At 41.3% G+C, this 10610-nt stretch overlaps 2 protein-coding genes across 2 annotated transcripts; one reads left to right on the top strand and one right to left on the bottom strand.

Annotated features, from left to right (window-relative positions):
- Positions 1 to 2074: 2074 nt before the first annotated feature.
- LOC118065382 (uncharacterized) lies at positions 2075 to 7789 on the top strand. Its single transcript, XM_035080626.1, has 2 exons — positions 2075 to 3393; positions 3607 to 7789. Exons 1-2 carry the CDS (start codon positions 2075 to 2077, stop codon positions 7787 to 7789), a joined length of 5502 nt encoding a protein of 1833 aa, XP_034936517.1.
- Positions 7790 to 8531: 742 nt separating this feature from the next.
- On the bottom strand, positions 8532 to 9401 carry LOC118065374 (uncharacterized). The gene has a single exon (XM_035080612.1). The coding sequence runs from the start codon at positions 9399 to 9401 to the stop codon at positions 8532 to 8534; it is 870 nt and encodes a 289-aa protein (XP_034936503.1).
- Between the last annotated feature and the right edge of the window lie 1209 nt (positions 9402 to 10610).

Genomic DNA, 10610 nt, shown 5'->3' with positions numbered 1-10610 from the left:
CTCTGATTGTGATTGGTGACACAAACCCCAAAGGATCATAAATTTGAGCTACTTCTGAAAGAATGAGGCGTTTTGAATATGTTGACTAATGAGTGACTGATTTTGATGTAAATGTGAATGTGTCTGAGCTTGGATTCCATTGAAGTCCAAGAATTTTTGTAGTGCTGTCTTCGAAGGTGATTTTTTGTTGATTGCCTGATGATTGTGACGTTTTTTGAAGAAGTGATTGACTGTTTGATTGCCATTTTGCAAGGGGAAAGCCGCCCGCCTTGCACAAGTTGATTAATTTCTCAGCAACTTGAATTAGTTCTTCTGGAGGATCTGCTCCTCCAAATATGTCGTCGACATATCTGCCTTTAATGATTGTCTGAGTTGCTTTTGGATATTTATGGCCTTCATCCTCTACTAATTGCAGTAACACACGAACTGCTAGATAAGGAGCTGATCTAGTGCCGTAGGTTACTGTTGTGAGTTGATATGGGATGATTCTGTTGTGATTGTCTAGCCGAAGAATTTGTTGAAGCTTCCAATCTTCATGATGAACCATTATTTGACGATACATTTTTGTTATGTTGGTTGCTGTTGAAACTTAGTACAGTTTCAATCTCCTTGAAAACTTTGAATTTTTTCCTAATCGGGAGACAGTCATGTGGAGATACATGACTGCCCGCTCAACTACCCAATGACGACTCAGAAAGGTGACCAATCCCGGCCATACTCAACTACAGGGTGACTTGTCCGCGTCAACCAGCACTGGCGAGGTTCTTGCCCGCCTGTTGCTGCGGCAAGTCATCCTCCTTGTTCGTGTCTCGCATGCACATCGCACGTGCTTAGTGACGCTCATCGGTTCAATTCAGTTTTTAAGTGAAATACTCAATGTTTGGGCCCAAAATCAACTCATAAGTGTTTGTATCATCCTCAAGATCATTTTGATGTTTTATAAGCTCAACAAAAATCGAAGTGCCACTCTGTAACGAGAGATTATTCATCGCGCCGCGGTACCGGCATTATTCAAGTGTTGTGTCTCACTCACTCATCCTACAACCATTGCCTGGCTCATGAGACAACACATAGACAGTGCGTTAGGCGTGAAGAACTCATAATTACTAGTAAACTAAATCATAAGAGAAGAACTCATAGACTTAAATTTTTCTTCATAATACTGTGATAGTGATTATATATATATTTTTTAAGAAATATATCCGTTTTTTGTTCAATACGAAAACACGTGTTAAGAGAATCTTTTTTCACCCACTGCTGGGTGTATCGACCTACATTCATCCATCCGAAAAGATTACAGTCCACTCCCTGTCACCTTAGCGATACAAATTAATTTTAATTATTAAGTTTTCTGATCTTAATCGCAACATTTTTTGGTCCTTCGAGCCGGATAAGGCACCTTATCCGGTTTCGCTAACTCCATTGTGAAAAAAGATTCTCGTCTAGACTCAATTCAAAAGACATTCCAGTGCTCAGTGACACTCATATTTGTTGATAGACACAGAAGTGCTCAACTTCAGTTTGGTGTATTGACTCAACTTTTTGAATTTATTTCAAACAATTTTTGATGTACACTAAAGTGACTCAAGTGAAATAAAATTCAAGTGAAATAATTCAAGTGAATTATACTCAAGTGTAAACAACTCAAGAAGACTGGACATTCCTTGGTTGGTGACAACAACGCGAAACAAACATTTTTTGTGTGAGAATAAACTCAAACTTCAAGTGCTTGGTGAACACTTGATTATCAAAATTATATTGATCAGCTCATTATTATTATTATTCATTTTGTTCTTCTCTGAAACTCAACTCAATTGAAATTATTATTTTCCTTGTAATATTTTTTTTGTGAAAAACTCATTCACAAGGTTTTTGTTCTTTTGTTAACCAAGACAAATCATTCTTTTTCTCAATTAATTAATTAATTAATCAATTCATTAATTCACTTCAAAATTGATTATTTTCTTGAATTACATCCAAAATAATTTTTCTGTTCATTTTGGTTGTAAAAATATTAACAAACTCAACATAACACCTCAGTCTTATACGTACTGAATTTTTTAGATAATCAAAAATGGTTGACAAACGTGTAATTAAGCCATCATCTGATTTTCACGTGGACTCAGAGGAAGGTGTGGAAGCTGGCCACGAGACGCCAGAAACAGTTATTAATCCAGGCACCCCTCAGCAAGCAGCTGATGAAACTCACTCATCACAACAACATGAGCATCTCAACGTCCCACCAAAGGAATCACAGCAGAAAAAAGGATCTAGGTCACCGTCTCCTGACTTGACTGGTCCAACTAGCTTCAAGATTGCAACTCAAATGGCTCGACTCAACCAATTGAGAAGGATGAAGGTGCAAGCTGATGACGTAAACAGAACCACCATGACTTTTCAATTGATTCAAGAAAAGATGGAGATGCTCAAGCAAGTCTGGAGAGAGTTCTTGGCTGAACATGAACTCATTGGTAAAGGTTGTCGTGTTACACTATTCAGACACCCTTACATGACTGATAATATGTTTGATCAAGCATATAATCTGTTTGATCAAACCAATGACCAACTGCACTCACTCAAATCGGAACTACATTGTCGAGAAATCCAAAGATCACTCACTGCAGCAGGGATTACTCCAGCTCCATCAATATACACTCCATTCACAAGAGCTCAACTTCCTGAAATTAAGCTGAAATCGTTTGATGGTCAATACTCAACGTGGCCAGAGTTTCGTGACTTATTCAAATCACTTGTCATCGATCGACACGGACTTGCAAATGTAGAGAAACTCCATTACTTAAAATCCAGTCTGACTGGACTACCAGCTCTACTGATTAAGAACATTCCATTGAATGATGACTCATTCGAATCAGCTTGGAGAACACTCACCGAAAGATACGATGACAAGGAAAGGTTGATCTTCTCTCACATAGACAGCTTATTGACTAACTCACCAGCTCCAATAAAGACTGCTCAAGACATTGATCAACTCAGCGGCAATCTACGCCAAAATCTTGATGCACTACGAAGTCTCAACGTCCCTGTACAACATTGGGATTATATACTGATCACCATTGTGACAAAAAAGCTCGACTCATCTCTTAGGGAGGCTTGGGAAGTGAATAGAAGCTCCTCAACTGGCACAACTCAACTAGGGGATTTAATGCGATTCTTGAATGCTAGAGCAAGAGCCCTAGAATCAGCTCATCCGTCATCCAACCAGTCCAACTCATCTACAAGTCACAACAAAGGAGCAATTCAAAAAAAATCAACTCAGCAAGCTAGATCGTCTCATCAGGCTAGCCAAAAGTCTGACTATCCATGTGATCTATGTAAAGGGAATCATTACATAGTTGCATGTGAAAAATTCAGGAAGTTAACAGAAGCAGAAAGGTTCAAAAAGGTGAAAGAGTTTTACCTTTGCTTCAATTGTCTTGGTCATCACTCACTGGCATCATGTAACTCGAAACACAAGTGCAAGACTTGTAGCAGAAATCATCACACCATGATTCATCTCGACCAGAAGCCATCTCAAGACAAACCTGCGTCCGCTCAAGCCTCAGAGTCAAAATGAGGATTAAATGTGCCATTTTGTGTACCATCAAGCTCAACTCAGACACAACCTACTGATCAATCTCAAGTGCCAGCTGTCATTCATCATCAACGTCAACTCAACCAAATTGAACACTCACCAACACGATTTGCTGTACTCTTGGCAACAGCTGAAGCACTTTTGATCACTCACCACTCAGCTACACCTGTCAGACTGCTCATTGACCCAGGGTCTGAATTAACATTCATCTCAAACAATCTGGTGTCAGCATTAAAACTCCAGAGACAACACTCAACAATTCCAATCAAAGGAATTGGAAATAAACTGACCATTTACACACTAGGTCAAACTTTAATAAAGCTCCAATCTCGTCATGACTCACAATCAGTTATTGTAAAGGCTCACATATTACGACAACTCACAACCACTCTTCCAACAATAACTGAAGAAAATCTACATTGGCCAGAACTTGAATCACTCAACTTAGCTGATCCTGACTATCTATCACCACGGTCAGTGGATATTATTGTGGGTGCTGATTATTATGGATTAATTAGCAAGCCATCACTCATCAGATGCCAAGAATCAGCATTGATCGCTCAAGAAACATTATTTGGTTGGGTAATACTTGGCCCAATACCTCACTCATCATCGTCGACTCATCATGCATCAACTCACCTGGTTGTTGAACAATCAGAGAATCAACTCAACGACTTATTGCAAAAGTTCTGGACTCAAGAAGAAATAGCTGACAGTGATACTCAACAAAATTCACCAGATGATGAATCATGTGAACTTCACTATCGAACAACTCACTCACGTGATCATACTGGAAGATACACTGTCAGAATTCCATTGAAAACATCGCCAACTCACCTTGGAGCATCATTTAACACAGCCTATAGATGCCTGAAAAGAACAATTCAACTGCTCAACAAGAACAACTCCTATGCTAGCCTTTACAAAGCATTCATGAAAGAATACGAAGATCTAGGACACATGGTGAAGGTAACATCACACTCATCAATGAAGACAGGACAACCAGTGATTGTTTCTGGTGATCTGACGACTGGGATGACCTTAGCACATGATACTCCGGTATCAGGAGGGTTGAGGGTCTCAGGAGAAGGGTCATTGGAGCATTCAGCTGGCTCTTGTGCTTCTAACTCACACTCTAATCCGTATTACCTGCCTCACCATGGTGTTCTACGTGAAGACAGTGAAACAACAAAACTCAGAGTAGTATTCAACGGATCCAGCAACTCATCAACTGGTCTCTCGGTCAATGATCTTCAGTATATTGGACCGAAAATTCAACGAGACATTGCAGACATACTCATCTGGATCAGACAGTATCGAGTTGTCTTCTCATCAGACATTACAAAAATGTATAGACAAATCAATGTTCATAAGGACGATTGGGACTTGCAACGAATCCTTTGGATTGATGATCGACTCAACGCAGTTCCATACCAGCTCACAACTGTCACCTATGGCACTCGATCCGCTCCATACCTCGCAATTCGCACTATGTTACAACTTGTCGAGGATGAGGGACAGAGATTCCCGCTAGCAAAAGATCCACTCATTAAAGGCAGATATATAGATGATATCTTTGGAGGATCTGACTCACATGAACAACTCAAAGAAATTGCATCACAGGTAATTCAACTGTGTGCTGCAGGAGGATTTCCATTAGCAAAATGGCACAGTAACTCACTCAACTTTATCCAGCACATCTCAACAAGCTCACCATCTGAAACAACTCACATATTTGAAAACAGCAGCGCAAAATTGCTAGGCCTGTCATGGATCCCAAGATCAGACACATTCAAGTTCAACTCAAAGCCACCATGCGCACGTTCCAAACTCACAAAAAGGATTATTCTATCCGAGACTGCTCAACTGTATGATCCACTTGGTTTTCTTGCTCCGTTCATAATACGAGCAAAATCACTCCTACAAGAACTTTGGCTGTCGAAAGTTTCCTGGGATGATCCAATTCCAACTCATCTTGAAACCAAGTGGAAAAACATCCGTCAAGAACTCACCTGTGTATCAGAAATTTCAATACCTCGATGGTTAAACACCCTTAGCTCATCTTCAGTTCAACTTCATGGATTTTCCGATGCTTCTCAACTAGCTATGGCTGCTGTTATCTATATACGATCGATTGGACCAGATAATAAGATACACTCAACGCTTGTTTGCTCAAAAACAAGGGTTGCTCCACTCAAGAAACTCTCAATACCACGACTAGAACTCAGTGCAGCCTTACTACTTGCAAAATTACTCAAATACGTCCACCAAATACTCGACGTAAAGCCAACTCACATTTATTTATGGACAGACTCAACAGTTACACTCACCTGGATCCAAGCTCACCCGTCTCGCTGGAAAGAATTTGTCAGAAACCGAGTGTCAGCAATTCAAGATCTGTCTCCAAATAGCGTGTGGAGACACGTACCTGGCAAAAGCAATCCAGCAGACTGTGCTTCACGTGGACTTACTATCTCCCAACTCCAGAAGCACTCACTGTGGTGGACAGGCCCACAGTGGCTCATCAAGGACGAATCAACATGGCCAACTCAAGAGTTTAAGTTTGACTCACAAGCACAAATAGAAGAGCGACCGGGGCTCTCACTCAATGTGGTATCAAATCAACCAAAATTGCATTGGGAGATGCTCTTAAAATTCTCATCACTCACGCGACTACTCAGAGTAACCGCAATTTGCTTTCGAGTTAGCCAACTCATCAAGAAGATACCACACTCAAGTCTCTATTACCCGTTAACGCCACTCGACATCGAACGGGCTAGAGTACTATGGATCAAATCAACTCAGTCTGCATATTTTAAGAATGAACTCAACATGATCAGCTCATCAAGACTACCAAAAGGACATGCCCTACTTCGACTCACTGCCTTCATTGACACTCAAGGCATTGTGCGAGTAGGTGGACGACTCACTAACTCATTGATGGAACGTGATACTATGCATCCAATCATCCTACCGCAGACTGCTCACTTGTCAAAACTCATCATCGCCGACGCTCACCAAAAAACAATGCATGGTGGAACACAAGCAACACTCACCTTCATACGGCGATCTTATTGGATTCTGGGTGGTCGGATTCCAGTTCGATCATTTATTTTTAACTGTATGAAGTGTGCTCGACAACGTGGCGAACGAGCACAGCAGCTAATGGGTCAACTACCAGCAAGCCGAGTCACCCCATCTCGACCCTTCTCCATTAGTGGCGTGGACTACGCTGGTCCTGTCACTCTGAAGTCATGGAAAGGGAGAGGCGCCAAACATCAAAAAGGATGGATGTGTGTCTTTGTTTGCTTCTCAACTTCTGCAGTTCATCTAGAACTTGTCAGTGATTATTCATCAGACTCATTTATTGCTGCTTATAGACGATTCACAGGGCGAAGAGGCATCTGCACAACACTCTACAGTGATTGCGGCACAACTTTCATTGGAGCAGATGCACAACTCAAGCGACTATTCAATCAGGGAACTCAAGAATTTTCTCATCTGCACTACTCATTGACAAATGAAGGAACAACTTGGAAGTTCAACCCGCCAGCAGCTCCTCACATGGAAGGAAAGTGGGAGGCAGCTGTAAAATCAATTAAATACCATCTCAACCGTACTGTTGGCGAAACAGCACTCACTTTTGAAGAATTCAATACTCTGCTCATCCAAATTGAAGCTATACTCAACTCACGACCTTTGCAACCACTCACAGAAGACCCTGATGATCTGTCAACACTCACTCCAGCTCATTTTTTGATTGGTGAACCACTTACAGCAATTCCAGAACCATCATTACTCACTATTCAACCATCTAGATTGACTCGATGGCAACTCTTACAACAGAAAATGCAACTGTTCTGGAAAACATGGTCTTCTCAATACCTGCAACGACAACTATCAATCTCAAAGTGGTATCACCGTTCTCACCAATTGAAGGTTGGATCTCTAGTTCTACTCACTGATGAGAGGTTCCCACCAGCTAAGTGGCCTCTTGCCAAGATCACTCAACTCATCCCAGGATCAGATGGACTCACCAGAGTAGTCAAGCTCAAGACAGCAACAACTGAACTCACCAGACCAATCACCAAACTGGCTATTCTTCCCTACTCACCTCACGATGACCAACTCAACGACGACCAATCAAGCAATGATCAGCATCAAGTTGCTGATGGCGGGGAGAATGTTGAAACTTAGTACAGTTTCAATCTCCTTGAAAACTTTGAATTTTTTCCTAATCGGGAGACAGTCATGTGGAGATACATGACTGCCCGCTCAACTACCCAATGACGACTCAGAAAGGTGACCAATCCCGGCCATACTCAACTACAGGGTGACTTGTCCGCGTCAACCAGCACTGGCGAGGTTCTTGCCCGCCTGTTGCTGCGGCAAGTCATCCTCCTTGTTCGTGTCTCGCATGCACATCGCACGTGCTTAGTGACGCTCATCGGTTCAATTCAGTTTTTAAGTGAAATACTCAATGTTTGGGCCCAAAATCAACTCATAAGTGTTTGTATCATCCTCAAGATCATTTTGATGTTTTATAAGCTCAACAAAAATCGAAGTGCCACTCTGTAACGAGAGATTATTCATCGCGCCGCGGTACCGGCATTATTCAAGTGTTGTGTCTCACTCACTCATCCTACAACCATTGCCTGGCTCATGAGACAACACATAGACAGTGCGTTAGGCGTGAAGAACTCATAATTACTAGTAAACTAAATCATAAGAGAAGAACTCATAGACTTAAATTTTTCTTCATAATACTGTGATAGTGATTATATATATATTTTTTAAGAAATATATCCGTTTTTTGTTCAATACGAAAACACGTGTTAAGAGAATCTTTTTTCACCCACTGCTGGGTGTATCGACCTACATTCATCCATCCGAAAAGATTACAGTCCACTCCCTGTCACCTTAGCGATACAAATTAATTTTAATTATTAAGTTTTCTGATCTTAATCGCAACAGTTGCGAATACGTATTGATGTTGACGAACCCAAAGAAGTACGTCGAAGATGTCTAATTGAATTTTTGCTCCAGTATGAGTGATGTCATTCAATGAGATTCCAGTTGACGTCGGGCTGGATCCATTGAAGACTACTCTGAGCTTGGTGGTAGTGCTACTTGGCCTTAATACCCCATGATGAGGAAGAAAATATGGATGAATGTCTTGAGATTCTGGATTGATTGTTGGAGCAGGTCTCATATGACCGAGTTCTTCGTATTCTTTCATGAATTGTCTGTACAGATTACTGTATTCAGTCTCGTTGGTTAATCTCCTCAACTGACGCCTCAAACATCGATACGCAGTTGTATAGGAGTCCCCAAGAGCTGAGGGTGAAGAAATGAGTGGGATTCTAACAATATATCGTCCTGATGAATGTCTAGAGTGAGTTGATTTAAAGAAATCTTCACATTGTTGGTCCAAGGATGATAATTGATGTTGATTTGACATAGGGACTTCTTCTTGGACCCAGAATTTTGTTAGCAACTCTTGAATGTCTTCATGGTTCGTAATTGTAGTAGCATGATGAATGTGATAGTGATTGACTGATGAATTTGGTGCTACTGGACCAAGAATTAGCCAACCAAAGATAGAAAGTTGAGCTATAGGAGCTGTTGGAGAATGAAATATGATATTTTGTTTGATGATTTCTCCATAGAAGTCAGCTCCAAGTAGAATGTCTATCGATTGTGGAGTGTTGAATGTTGGATCAGCTAGTGTTAATCCATTGAGATGAGGCCAGTGATTGTTGGGATAATTACATGGCACTTTTGGAATTAAAGCTGTCAACTGTTTCATTATGTGAGCTCGAATGTGTACTGAATGATTGGATGATAATGATTGTAGCTCGCAGAATGTTACTTCTTTTGTTTAAGTGAGCTTAGAGCTGCCCACTCCTCTTATGTTGATTGTTTGATGGTGTTTTCTCAGTTGCAGCAGATTGGCTAGATGAGAAGTGATTAGTGTTAGCTCTGATCCAGGATCTACGAGCACTCGTGCAATGTAACTCCCTAAGTGTGAATTGGCTTTGACTTTTGCTGTTGCTAACAGCGTTGAATGATCATCATGTAGATGACCTGGAATTGTTTGACTTGAGCAGATTGCTCTCGTCGGTGATTGTCTGCTGAGTTGAGTTGATTTAACGTCACTTGATTGATGATTTTGTGTGCTGATAGCACTACTAGTTGAATGTTGATTGATTGTTTTGTGGTCATTCTGACCTTTTGATTGTCCTAGATGATTTTGCTGCTTCTGAACTTGTCCTTTGGACCATTCCAACTGAACCTTCAACCCTCCTGAGGCCGAAACCTCATGTGCTAAGGTCATCCAGTCAGTTTGACCCTCCAGAGCAAGTCCATCAGCAAGCTTGAATGTCTGTGAATTGTTTGAATGTTCTTCGAAGACTGCTTCGCCTCCTCATTGCTGTGAAGTTGAAGGCTGAGTGTCTGATGATGATTGTTGTGATGATTGTGTCCTGGAAGACGCTTGATTGTTGTTGCTTGATGATTGTCTGAATAGTAGTGAATGGAACATTGTATGATGTTTAGAGTTGCACTCCTTACATCTGTTCTTGTTGGTGCAAGCTGGTGTGTTGTGTCTTCCAAGACAGTTCCTGCAGAGTTTTTTACTGTCTACAGTCCTCAATCGCTGTTCAAGAGGCAAAGCCCTGTAGTCTGGGCAGACTACGATGAAATGACCGCCATTGCAGCAGTCACAAATGAATCTACGCTCACTGGTGGTTAAATGCGAGGAGCGTTGTTGATTGTCTGATATGATTTGTGGCTCCAGTTTCTCCAAGGTACAAATCCGAGCCAGCAGAAACTCACGAAACTCTGAGTACGTAGGCATCCGCTCAAGATCATTGTCCTGAGTTTCCCAGAGCTCACGAGAATGTTGGTCAAGATGTTTGAGAATGTGAAAGATGAGAATTGTATCCCAATTCTCAGTTGATTGTCCCAATAGCTTGAGTGAGTCCAATGAATTGTCTACGATGGTGAGTAAGGATGA

This window comes from Chelonus insularis, unplaced genomic scaffold (genome assembly GCF_013357705.1).
Source record: "Chelonus insularis isolate UGA/USDA-ARS -01 unplaced genomic scaffold, ASM1335770v1 contig_11_pilon, whole genome shotgun sequence".
Lineage (NCBI taxonomy): Eukaryota > Metazoa > Arthropoda > Insecta > Hymenoptera > Braconidae > Chelonus > Chelonus insularis.
This window is presented reverse-complemented; position numbering and strand designations above follow the sequence as displayed.